A 13,321-nucleotide genomic window follows, 5' to 3' on the forward strand; every position below is an offset into this window, starting at 1 on the left:
ACAACTCCCGGAGTGCACTGCGACGGCGGGGTGCCGTTCTCGCCAGCATCGACAGACCCAGTGGCCGATAGACGAGAGAGAACGACCCCGAGGAGCCAATCCCTCTGCGGAGGAGGCGAGCTCTCCCGTGGCACAGATTCGCGGCAGCCTGTGGGAGTGTCCGCGACGAGCGGCTTCTGCCCCGCCCCCAGCCTTGGCTCCTGGGTTCTGGGTCCCCGGTCCCCAGAGAGGTGAGTCGGCTGCAGGTGGGCGTGTGGAGCGGGGCTGTCGGTGGTGCTGCCGTCGCAGGCGCCACCGCCGGCTCGCACCCGGCCACGTAGTTGAGCCGCGCGCCAGAGTGCTGCAGCTTCGCCAAGCCCCAGGCCAGCTGGGGCGCGGAGTCGGAGCCGGGCGCCCTCGGAGGCCGGAGCGGCTGGGCCTCGGAGCCTCGGGGGTGAGCAGCCGCCGCGCCTCCGTGTACCTTGCTGGCTAGCAGGAGGTTTCCGCTAACTCACAACCCCCAGCGTGCGCCGTGGCCTGCCTGGGCTCGCCCTGTAGCGCCTGGCGAGATGCTGGAGGTCGGCCTGTGGAGGATGCGGGGGAGCTGGTGCAGGCTACCTGGATGACAGCCTGAACTTTTCCCAGGGATTCCTGTCAGCCCATTAGGTCACGTTGCGCATTTTCCTGTGAGACCGCTTGTGCTTGCCGCTGAAATAAAAGCGGTATTTCCCCCAGTTTCCTTTTAGGACATTATGACTTTTCTCCTTTGCAAGACAGTTCAAGAAACTGGCAGAAAAACAAACTCTTCCCACTCTCAGGGACTGTGTTGTCTTCAGGAGTTTGGGGTCAAGTCCAGCGAATGAGGAGGCTCTGTTTGCATCCTTTCCTCTCCAATATCCTCAGAGGAGCTTCGTTTCTAGCATCTTTCTAGCATTCAGGGTCATGATCCCGAAGGCTTGAGCTGTTTACAAGGAGAGAGAAGCTGTCTCCTGAGCCCCAAAATGGCGGCTAAGATGGAGATAACTTTGAGCTCGCAGTCCCACATTCAGGCTTCCTCCAAGCAAGAGAGACATATAATAGCAAAGCTAGAAGAAAAACGGGAGCCCGCTCTGCAAAAAGACTGGCCCGATCCTGAGCTCTCCCGCCAGAGTTTTAGACGGTTTTGTTATCAAGAGGTGTCTGGACCCCAAGAGGCGCTCTCCCGTCTCCGGCAGCTCTGCCGTCAGTGGCTGCAGCCTGAGGTGCACACCAAGGAGCAGATTTTGGAGCTGCTGGTGCTGGAGCAGTTTCTGAACATCCTGCCTCCGGAGATCCAGGCTCGGGCCAGGCATCAATGTCCAATGAGCATCAAGGAGATTGTGACCCTGGTGGAAGATTTTTACAGAGCAGCCAAGGGACCAAAGCAGTGGGTAAGGAGGGTACTTTCTGTGGTCCCCAGGATTTCTTTTTCATCTGGTTAGTGTTTGGTCTCTGGACCCCTCCCTAGATAGAGTCCAGAATTTCAAACGTTGCTTCTGGCCTCTATTTGGAACCCTCCTCCCCCCACCCTCCTAGGGAGATGTAACAGGTTTTCAGAAAACCCAGCCACAGGCATTCCAGTGAGAAAGTAGAGAATCAAGTAAGGCTCTTGAAACTTTGCTGACAGATCTCCCCTGACCCTTTCCTCTTGAAGTTTTTCTGCAGTCAGGATTCATAGCAGGCAGGGTCATTCTACTGGATAGGAATTTGATTTGGGGGGAACTTTATTAGACGTTGTCCGAGGGAAGTGTCTTGCATATTGCCTTTGGATCAGGAAACTCCAGCTCAATTGGCTAGTATTCCTTCCAAATCCCACCCCTAAGTCAGACCCCAGTAGGGACCTAGGGAGGAAGCAAACAATCATGTGTTTTGGTGAACGGAAGCAGTTAGGGAACAGGGGTAGGGCAGTCCTCTTACTGAGATCTCCTTACCAGGAGAGCCTTGGGCAGAACAATTTATAGGTAAGGGTGGTTTTTAATGGCCCCCACCCTACTGCTTCCCTATCCTACAGGGCCTGTTTCCAGCAGAAGCAGGGAGGCAAGTGAGCATCGGGTAGGAACCTGCTGGGTGGGTGTCATGGCTGACCCTGATATATTTGTGCCTGCTCTCTGATGACTTTGACTCCAGGCCTTGAGAAAGCCCCAAGCTTTAGGGACAGGAAGTATTGGCTGATTTGAAGCAGCCTCCTTTCGGTCATTCTGCAAGTCCTTCCCTTTGCTTCCTTTGAGAGTTTCAGCATTCTCTCTCAAGGTTGACCCCCAGGCCATTATCAGAAATTTCCAGGGAAAAACAGTCATTACAGAGCAGTGAGAGGTCAAGCTGCCCTCAGACAGTCCTTGAGCATGCATTGCCCTCTAATGCATGGGGCTTGTTCCTAGGTGGCTGTTTGTATGGAGGGCCAGAAGGTGCTCTTGGAGAAAACTGGATCCCAGCTTGGAGAACAGGAACTGCCAGACTTTCAACTGCAAACTCCTAGCAGATATCCCAGGGAGAGCTCTCTGGAGGAGACGTCCCAGGCAGGATCTCAGGATCAGCGGAGCCCCCGTCATTGGGAAAAATCCCTGCTCCTCCAGGACCCAACCCCCAAATTGGCTGAGACAGGTAAACACTCGGTGCCTCTTCTCTCCCTCTCATCATCCCTTTATCTCCATCAAAGCATTTCATGGTTCTAAAAAGACATAGACCAGGTATTGGCTTTTTTTCAATATTGTATGTGATAATAGATATTTATTCTCCAACAAATTTCACTAATTAGAATGGTAGTGTTACTAAAGTGTGCTTTTATCATTTTCTGTTCATGACTATTTGAGAATCCAGTGCACAGGATTATTCTAGTGCCTACTTTTCTGTCCCTTTCAGAGCTACTTATAGTGAAGACAAATCCAAATATGACCACTGATGAACTTCCATTCAAGCTGTGGCTGAGTTTTGTCACTTAAAATGGTCCCATGTTTAGAAGGGACCTAAACAAGATTCTGCTAATTAGAGAAAAAAGCTCCTCTCCGTTTTATTTTCTGCCTCTTTCTCCTCCTGTGACATTGTCTGTGTCCATTTCTTTATCTTTCTCTGGTACAATGCCAGTATAATTGCTGACCCTGCTCTACACAGTCCTGTGGTCTCTCTGACTGAATGAAAGTGACACTTTGGCCAGTCTTGGTGATGTGAATACAGGATATGGTCAACAGACTAGAGAAGACGGTTACAAGAAAGCTAGATTCCTTAAGATTTGCTACATTCAGCGAAACACTTTGATTTCATTATTCTCAAAACTCATGAATGGAGAAGACCTAGGGCATCCAGCAGGAAAGCACTGTGGCCCTGGCTGAGGTCCCACCCCATAACCTACGGCCTTCATGGTCCTAAAGAAAGTGGACCACACGTACTCCCTTCTTCTGCCTCAGCAGAGGCAGCTGGGTGTGCATGCTGTCTCCATTTCCTTTTATTTGATTCCAGAGAGGGTGGAGTCTCATGCTCAAGGTTCATCCATGTTGTAGCATGTGTCAGTACTTCATTCCTTTTTATGGCTGAATAATATTCCACTCTGTGGACATTTCGTCTGTTTATCAGTTGATGGACACTTGGGTTGTTTCCACTTGTTGGCTATTATGAATAATGCTGCTGTTAACAGTTGTGTACAAGTTTTCGTGTGGGTGTCTATTTTCATTTCTCTTGGGTGTACACCCAGGAGTGGAAATGCTGGGTCCTATGGTAACTCACCGTTTAACCTTTTGAGGTTGGACTTTTCCAAAGTGGCTGCGCCATTTTACATCCAGTAGTCTATGAGGATTCCAATTTCTCTACATCCCTGTTGACACTTGTTATTTTTTGTCCTTTTTATTGCATCCATCCTATTAGGCATGAAGTGGTATCTCATGGAGGTTTTGAGTTATTTCCCTAATGACTGATGATGTTGAGCATATTTTCATGTGCCTATTGGCCAATTGTGTATCTTCTTTGTAGAAATGTCTATTCAGATCCTTTGCTCATTTTTTTAAAATTTATTTATTTATTTATTTTTGGCTGGGTTGGGTCTTCATTGCTGTGCACGGGCTTTCTCTAGTTGCAGTGAGCGGGGGGTACTCTTCGTTGTAGTGTCCGGGCTTCTCATTGCTGTGGCTTCTCTTGTTGCGGAGCACGGGCTCTAGGCATGCAGGCTTCAGTAGTTGTGGCTCGCGGGCTTAGTTGCTCCGCGGCATGTGGGACCTTCCTGGACCAGGGCTCAAACCCGTGTCCCCTGCATTGGCAGGTGGATTCTTAACCACTGCACCACCAGGGAAGTCCCCTTTGCTCATTTTTAAACTGGGTTGGTCTTTTTATTGTTATAAGAGTTCTTTGTATAATCTGGATACTAGACCCTTATGTATAATTTGCAAATATTTTCTCCCATTATGTGGGTTATCTTTTCACTTCCTTGATAGTATCCTTTGAAGCACAAATGTTTTGGATGTTGAGGACGTCCAATTTATCTTTTTGTTTGCTTGTGCTTTTGGTAACGTATCGAAAATACTATTGCCTAATCCACCATCACAAAGGTTTACACCTTTGTTCTGTTCAAAGAGAGATAGGTTTAGCTCTCACATTTAGGTCTTTGATCCATTTTGAGTTAATTTTTGTATGTGTTGTGAGTCGGGGTCCAACTTCATTCTTTTGTATGTAGAAATCCAGTTGTTCCAGCACCACTTGTTGAAAAGACTATTCTTTACTCCATTGAATTATCATGACAACCTTGTTGAAGAGCAGTTGACCATAATTGTGTGGGCTGCTTTTTAAATCTGAATTTAAATTAAAGTTAAATAAAATTAAAAATTCAGTTTCTCAGTCACACAGCCACATTTCAAGTACTCAGTAGCCACGTGTGGCTAGTGGCTGCCATATTGAATAGATCTTCCACGTGGCAGGAATCCTGTTGGATAATAGCACTGTTGTGGAGTTTCTGTCATTAGGGTGCATGTCTGGCCCATATCCCAATTTCCAGTCACATATGCTGTCTATCAACTTCATAATGGAAGAAAATACCACACTCCCTGGATTTACCATTATTTGAAGAGAGAGTGGTGGTCAGTGTCCATGTAAGTGAGGGTATATTTGCTATGTCGAAATTTCTGATGGGTTTGCTTTTTCCTATTTCTCCTTTCTTAAACCTTTCCCCAAAGGTAGGAAGGAGGGAGGGGTTGGAGAACTTGTTTCCTAACTTTAGTATACATCAGAATCACCCCAGCTTCCCCCTGTTAACTGCAGACTTCCAGGTTCCATCCCCCAGAGATTCTAACTCAGCAGCCCTGGGGGAGCAGGGGCAGCCTGCTTGGTGGACAGCTGCCCCAGATGAGTCTAATGCAAGTTGCCAAGTGGAGAACAGCACTTTGAGAAACTTTGCCATGTATCTCATAGCTCTTTTGCTTGGGTTCTTTCTTCGAAGCCCAGAAATGAAACATATTCTTTATAATTATAGAGGCCTCCAGAATGAAAAGTGACAACAAGGAAAATCCACAGCAGGAGGGGGCTAAAGGAGCAAAACCATGCGCGTTGTCAGTGGGCAGACCCAAAGGGAATGGTCTGCAGAGCCCCGAACCCAGAGGGGCGACTGTGAGTGAGTCCCGGTTGTCACGGAGGCAGGTCAGCCCCCCACGTGCTCAAAAGCCATTTGCTCACTACCAGAGACATTGCAGGGAACTGGAATACATCAGCGGCCCCCTGAAGAGCCACCCACTGAGAGAGCTGAAGAAAAGCAAGGGAAGCAAAAGAAACCTGAGCAGCCGTTTGCAACGTCTTGGTCACCAGCCGACCCGCTCGGCGAAGAAACCTTACAAATGTGATGACTGTGGGAAAAGCTTCACGTGGAATTCAGAGCTGAAAAGACACAAGCGAGTCCACACAGGGGAGAGGCCCTACACGTGCGGAGAGTGTGGGAACTGCTTCGGGCGGCAGTCCACCCTGAAGCTGCACCAGAGGATCCACACCGGAGAGAAACCCTACCAGTGCGGCCAGTGTGGGAAAAGCTTTCGCCAGAGCTCAAACCTTCACCAGCATCACAGACTCCACCATGGGGACTGAAAGCAGGGCTGGGTCCTCTCTGTTCAGAAGAAGGTACTTGCATTTCTCCTTCCCCTAGCTTGCATGTAAATCACAAAGACCGTCTGCGTGACTTACAAGGAAGAAAGCAAGAGATCCCTGAGGAGTGATGGCGCCCGTCGGGCTGGTGAGGCGTCGGTCGGGAAAAGGCTGACGGGGGACTTGATCGTGCATGGGGTCATGTACGATGACGGGGGAAGAGATGGCAGGTCTAGGCATTGGGTCAGAGAGCACCGGGGTGTCTGTTGGAGAGCGGGGAGTCACTACTGAGGGAGAATCAGGACGATCCTGCAGATGTGCCCCACACCTTGATGTTAAATCTCCCCTTGCTGCTTTATTTATCCTCTAAATCTGTTCAAGGATAAATCCTATATATAGTTATGCATTTGCTGTCCTACCAGACAATCTTTATCATGCACACACTCCTTTAATAAAGATGAGTGATCTGCAAGAATTTCAAGGCAGAAGTTCATTGGAATGTAAATCCCCTAATATTCTTCCTGTCATTCCTGGCTGTTCATAACAAAGCACGCATGAAGTGGGACTGTGGACACGTTTGTGTGAGGAGGGGGTCTCCAAGTATTAGTGCTTTTACCAAATAAATACACATACACACACACTAAAGGTTCTTTTTATATCAAAGCACCTTTGATTTGGTAAAAGAAAAATCACAGCTGCTGCAATCCCCCACCCATAGTGATAAGGAAAAACTGCAAGAAGCAAGACTGCTAAGGAGACAGCAAAGGGAATCCTTCCTACTTTCCTTTCTCACTTAGGCCAGTAGCTTTAAGAATAACAAAATGCTTGGGGTGATGAAAATATACTAAAACTGAATTATTTCAGAACAAGTACCAAAAATCATTGAAACATTCATTAATTTTATGATATGTACGTTATACCTCAAAGAAGTTTCTAAAAATGACAACATGTATTTATCTAAAATGTTAAAGTCCTAGAACTAGGCCTGAGAGATCATCTAATCCCACCCCTCATTCTCTCAAAATGGAAATTATAACCCAATCAGTATACAATTCTTATTCACACTGGGCAAGCCAGTGGATCTCCCAGTTTAGAGAAGACTTTTGGTAGGTGGGTGCAGTATGTCAAGCAGGAAACAGGTGCAGGTAGCGTTCTTCCTAAAGCATCAGTATCCTCAGGTCACTGCTGGCCACCTCAGGGCTGTGGTTGTGCTATTGTGTGTCCCCCGCAAGGATCTCAGGTTCCTCTGACCACAGAGGGACAGGTGCTCACATGGGCAGCCCTGTCCCCCAGGTCTTTGCACACACTGTTCCCTTTGCCCTTAGGACCCACCGCCCCCACTCCCTCTCGCATCTCACAAAAGTTGCCAGCTCTGCAAAGCCTCCTCTGACAAGTTCTAGGCAGAGGTAGACTTCACCAGTGGCGCTCAACCTGGTAGCAGATTCGCCCCCTAGAGGATATTTGGGAACGTCTGAAAACACCGTTGGTTGTTATGACTTGGGGGAAGGGAGCGTAGCTCCTGGCCTCTGGTAGGTACAGACCAAGGATGTAGCTAAACATCCTGCAGTGCACAGGATGGCCCCAAAACAGTTATCTGTTCCAAATGTCAGTAGTACCAAGGTTGGGGAACTGTGCTGTATATGTTAAAAGCTCTTTAAGGACAGAACCTTGATTTTCCATCACTTTAGCTTTAGAACGTAGCCCACAACCAGCCAGGAGAAGTAGGTGTTCAGTAATTGAAGAGTCGAGGGCCCCTGCTTCACCCTGGGGCCCATTCCTGCCTGAATCAGAGATCCCGGTGGCAGCCTTTGAATGCCGTGGACAAAACCTCTCATCTTTTGGGCAGAGAGAGACTTAATGGGAGCCCAGTGGCCTGCTTCCTGGTATTTGGTGGGCCTTCAGAATCTAATCCAAGGTCCCTTTCCCAACAACTATGTTAGATATTAGAAGAGTTTATCTTTATTGTTAGGCCTGCCCGTTTTCTCACTCCTGTCCCCCTGCCTCTCACCGGTCAGAGCCTCCTGATTCCTTATTCTGTTACCACCTTTTTTTCTCCAGGCCAGTTTCACTGTTGTTTCTTAGTAACTTCCCTAATTATATTTACGTCTGTATTAGTTTCCTCTTGGTGCTGTAACAGATGTCCACAAACTTAGTGGCTTAGAACAACACAAATGTCTTCTCTTATAGTTCCTGAGGTCAGAAGTCCGAAATCAGTTTCACTGAGTAGAAGTCAAGGTCTCAGGTGGGCTGGTTCCTTTGGAGGCTCTGAGGGGTGAATCTGTTTCCTCGCCTTTTTCAGCTTCTAGCGGCTGCTGGCATTCCTTGGCCTGTGGCCCCTCCCTCCATCTTCAAAATGCATCCCTTCAATCTCTGTCATCACATCACCTTCTCTTCTGACTCTGATCCTCCAGCCTCCCTCTTAGGAGGACCTTTATGATTATATTGGGCCCACCCAGATAATCTGAGATATCTCCCCATCTCTAGATCCTTAATACACCTGCAAAATCCCTTTTGCCATATAAGGGAACATTCACAGGTTCCAGGGATTAGGATGTGGACATCTTTGGCAGGGACTGTGATTCAGCCAACCACATCCATCTAGTGAATCAATTCGGTTAGTCAAAGACGATCTCTTCTAAAAGCAAAGGAACATAGATTTCCACTTTCCTTAGATTTGGGACAGGAAATCTCTCTTAAAATAAGCTTTGTTTACTTGGTATGTTTTGAAGAACCCGTGTGCGTGTGTTTTCTGTCTTCTGATTATGAAATTAATAATTGCTGAATCTTAATGTCTTTGGGTACCTGTTCAACTGTGGACCTTGAATAAATGGGACAAAATCACCACTCTGAATATCACTCACTCCCAAAAGGTTTTCAAGCCTGTGATGCTGCCGCCTCCCCCAGCCCAGTTTTCCTTTGACAGGTAAGGCTCAGCTCCAGGTGAGGAGTGCCCGTGAGGGTCTGAAGTCCTGGTAGAAGGCCCCTGGGCACTCAGCCACATTTGCTGGTCTGTACTCACTTCTTCAAATGTAAGAGTCCGCATGTGTGGTTCCACCAGAGGGTCTCAGCACAAAACATTGACCTGCTAACTTACAATCGGCTACCCCATATGAGAAAATAACCTCTCTCCTTTTGTGTGCACCCTTTACCCACGGAGCAGTCTGTAAGTGTCACCATGTTTTCTGAGTTTGCCCTGTACTCACCCATGTGGGGGTGGGATGATTCCTACCTTGGTTATTTGGTCCCTGGCTTACCCCAGGAGACAGGGAGAGGGGAAGATTCCATGCATATGTGAGGGATCTGGACCTCGCAGATTTCTCTGAAAAGCATTTTCCATCTACAGCAGATAAGGACTTGTAAAACCCGTCCCATAATACCGTTATCGCTCCCAACAAAATTAACAACTCCCAAATACCATCTGATAGATAGAGTTGAAATTTCCCCCAGATATTTCTAAAACCAAAATGCTATTTTTTACAACTTTATTGAGATATAGTTCACATATAAAATGTATCCATTTAAAGTGTACAGTTTAATAATTAAGTTCACAGTGTTATACCACCATCACCATAATCTAATTTTAGAACATTTTCAACAGCCTGAAAAGAAACCTTTGGGCTTCCCTGGTGGCGCAGTGGTTGAGAATCTGCCTGCCAATGCAGGGGACACGTGTTCGAGCCCTGGTCTGGGAAGATCCCACATGCCGCAGAGCAACTAGGCCTGTGAGCCACAACTACTGAGCCTGCGCGTCTGGAGCCTGTGCTCCGCAACAAGAGAGGCCACGATAGTGAGAGGCCTGCGCACCGCGATGGAGAGTGGCCCCCGCTTGCCACAACTAGAGAAAGCCCTCGCACAGAAACGAAGACCCAACATAGCCAAAAATAAATAAATAAATAAATTTAAGAAAAAAAAAAAAAAGAATTTGAGGAACCCCCAGACTGTCTTCCACAGGGTCTGCACCATTTTCCATTCCCACCAGCAGTGTATGAGGGTTCTAATTTCTCCACATCCTTGTCAACACTTGCTATTATCTGTCTTTCTGATCGTAGCCATGCTAGTGGATATGAAGTGGTGTCTCATTGTGATTTTGATTTGCACTTCCCTGTTGGCTAATGATGTTGGCATCTTTCCATGTGTTTACTGGCCATTTGTGTATCTTCTTTGGAGAAACGGCTATTCAAAACCTCTGCCCTTTTAAAACTGGGGGTTTTGTCTTTTTATTGTTGAGTTGAAGAGTTCTTTATATATTCTGGAATCAAATCCTTATCAGATAAATGACTTGCAAATATTTTCTCCCATTCTGTTGTAATGTAATACTTTTGCACAATTGCAGTAACTCTCTTTAAAGCACTGTCTGTCACCTGCCAAAATACAAAACTGACTAAGACGGTAACAGTCCTGAATTGCCAGTGAAACAGACGTTTGCGGCAAAATGTCACTACTGTCTCTAGAAATTCATCTGGACCAGATAAGGGCAGAGCCAACTAGGGTAGCCCCAGGAACCTACCTTGGTCTACCTACCTGACCTGACTTAGTCAAGTCTGAGGCAGCTCCATAAACAAACCAGAGTGGACTTGATACCAGGCTAAGACCAAGGATGGTTTTGCTCGCAGCTCTGTTGTCCCCCAGCCCCCTGACCTGGATGTGTCACTTAAATTCTTCAAGCCTGTTTCCTCCACTGAAAATGGGAAGACCTGCTCTGCTTACCTCACATGATTGGTGAAGTGAACACACGTGTGTGAAAGTATTTTCTGTAAAGTGTTACATAAAAAGAAAATGAATTATGTGTCAAGTAAAACAGCATCTTGAAATCTCCTTCTGTCACCTTTTCAGATCCAAATACTTGTGCCTGGATTGAGCAGAGAGGCCACAGGGGTTCGAGGGTGGAGAGGTCCTATTTTCCTGGATTTGGCACTTGCTCACACTGGGGTCACGGTAGAGAATGTCCTGGAAGGGGGGAAGAATTTCTCCAAAAGTCTGTTTATGAAAAATTGATGTCCTAGAGAGAGGCACCCCAAAGCAGAGGCACCCGCCCTTTCTTCAATGCCCCTTCACGCTGCTCCTTACTTTTCTTTTTAACATTGACTTTTAAAAATTTTTTTATCATGGTGAAATATACATAACATAAAGTTTACCATTCTAACCATTTTTATTGTACGATTCAGTGGCATCACGTACATTCACAATATTGTGCAGCCATCACCATGATCCATCTCTGGAACTTTTTCATCTTCCCAAACTGAAACTCTGTCCCCATTAAACACTAACTCCCTGTTCCCCCTCTTCTTGCACCTGGCATCCCCCATTCTACTTTCTGTCTCTGCGAAGTTGCCTACTCCACATACCTCGTATAAGTGGAATCATACAGTATTTGTCATTTTGTGACTGGATTATTTCACTTAGCACAATGTTCCTGAGGTTCATTAGAATTTCTTTTCTTTTTATGGCTTAATAGTATTCCATTGTATGGATAGATCACATTTTATTTATTTATTTATTTAAAATTTATTTATTTATTTATTTATTTATTTTGGCTGCGCCATGTGGCTTGTGGGATCTTAGTTCCCAGACCAGGGATCAAACCTGGGTCCTGGCAGTGAAAGCACCAATTCCTAACCACTGGACTGCCAGGGAATTCCCATGGATAGACTGCATTTTAACCATTTATCTGTCAATGGACATTGGGGTCATTTCCACCTTCTGGCCATTATGAATAATGTGCTCCTTACTTTTTGCAAATACATATTTTCAAAAACCCCAATGAAAAATTTGCCAGAGGGCCCCCGAGTCTTGTGAGAGTGGCACCACACATTAGTGTTCCTGGAGCAGCTGCAAGCAGGAATTGGGGCAGAGGTCCAGGGAAGGGCTTGTCCTAGGAGCTGGAGCAGAGGGTTAGGGGCCAGGATGGAGACAAAGGTGACAGAGGGAGGCCATCCCGGATGGGAGCAGCTTTAAGGAGCGTGGAACAACCAACGATAAAGGTTACAAGTTAGGGCTCACCTGGGTCCCCCTGGGAGATGTGGGGCCATGGATGTGTCCGAGTGTCAGGAGGGGACACCTGCACCGAGGTCTTGGGAGGACAGGAGCAGTGTTTTCAGCAGTGGAAGGGAAGGCCAGAGTCGCAAAATTCTGCAAGTGGCACAGTCTTAGGAAGTGACGCTGCAGAGAGATAGATGGTTCATGTGGAATGGGGGTGTGCAGGCTAAAGACAGTGTCCAGAGGAAGAGTTTTAAGGCATTTATTTTACCTTTTGGAAAACTTTAATAAAGGAGCGTCGGGACATAGTTCAGCGTAGCCAAGTGTTTTAGTCTGTTTGGGCTGCTGTAACAAAATCCCACAGGCTGGGTGGCTTATAAACAATACATATTTATTTCTCACAGTTCTGGAGGCTGGAAGTCTGAGATCAAGGCACCAGCACGGTCAGGTTGAATTCTAGTGAGAGCCCTCTTCTTGGTTCATAGATGGGCTGTCTTCTTGCTGTGTCCTTACATGGTGGAAAAGCTGAGGGAACTCTTTGGGGTCTCTTTTATAAGGGCACTAATCCCATCCATGAGGGCTCCATCCTCATGAGCTACCTCCTAATACCATCACACTAGGGGTTAGGATTTTAACATAGGAATTAGGGGGGTGCACAGACGTTCAGACCATAGCACCTGGTGTGCATGAACTTTGGCTTTGGACAGACCTAGCTTCAATCCTGGCTCTAGTTCACCTTTCAAACTTGTTTCTTTAACTTGATAAGGTTGAAATGAGAGGATCCGAGTTATTTGCCTCCATTGGGGTGAATGCCCCAGCACGCTAAGGCAAAGGCTCCATGGGCATAAATACTTCGCCCCTCAAGAGGTCTGGTCCCCGTTCTGGGTGGCTCTCATGGGTCTGGTCCAGCCACCACTGGAAGTGTGGACCAGTGGGCAAGGCTGCCCCTGGCAAAGCTGGCCCACAGCAAAACTGGGAGGTGATCAACTGCCCCACACTCCTCTTTACAAACCTCTTCAAAATCACAGCCTATTGCTGGAGGGAAAAGCAAGATTGTCCACACTGCCTGTTACATAGATCCTCCTACCACACCCTGATAAGCTGTCATCCAGGCTTTTGTTAGAAATTCTTGTAGACAGGGGAACTCGCCACTTCACAAGCTGCAACATTTCATTTGGGGGCATCCTAGTTGTTTTAAGTTCTAGGAAGCTGGACTTCTGGCCATGCAGACTTTTTGCCCCTGGAGCCCTGGTTGCTTCTGTGAATACCTTGGATGGGCCGGTGCAGGGATGAGGGGGAT

At 47.1% G+C, this 13,321-nt stretch overlaps 1 protein-coding gene across 2 annotated transcripts; it reads left to right on the forward strand.

Annotated features, from left to right (window-relative positions):
- The first annotated feature begins 43 nt into the window (after positions 1-43).
- Positions 44-6,520, forward strand: ZNF174 (zinc finger protein 174). 2 transcript variants are annotated; one of them, XM_036827559.1, is made up of 3 exons: positions 44-1,388; positions 2,376-2,598; positions 2,857-3,579. In XM_036827559.1, exons 1-3 carry the CDS (start codon positions 981-983, stop codon positions 2,934-2,936), a joined length of 711 nt encoding a protein of 236 aa, XP_036683454.1. In that variant the 5' UTR covers positions 44-980; the 3' UTR covers positions 2,937-3,579. The 2 variants fall into 2 exon arrangements, with proteins under 2 accessions (XP_036683454.1, XP_036683453.1); XM_036827558.1 differs by lacking the exon at positions 2,857-3,579 and adding an exon at positions 5,447-6,520 and having other exon boundaries at positions 61-1,388.
- Positions 6,521-13,321: the final 6,801 nt, after the last annotated feature.

Source organism: Balaenoptera musculus, chromosome 15 (genome assembly GCF_009873245.2).
Source record: "Balaenoptera musculus isolate JJ_BM4_2016_0621 chromosome 15, mBalMus1.pri.v3, whole genome shotgun sequence".
NCBI lineage: Eukaryota > Metazoa > Chordata > Mammalia > Artiodactyla > Balaenopteridae > Balaenoptera > Balaenoptera musculus.

Coding starts and splice junctions, on each gene's coding strand:
- ZNF174 (XM_036827558.1), top strand. CDS start 981: ATGGCGGCTAAGATGGAGATAACTTTGAGCTCGCAGTCCCACATTCAG. Junction 1,389..2,375: donor CCAAGGGACCAAAGCAGTGG/GTAAGGAGGGTA, acceptor GCTTGTTCCTAG/GTGGCTGTTTGTATGGAGGG. Junction 2,599..5,446: donor CCCCAAATTGGCTGAGACAG/GTAAACACTCGG, acceptor TTATAATTATAG/AGGCCTCCAGAATGAAAAGT.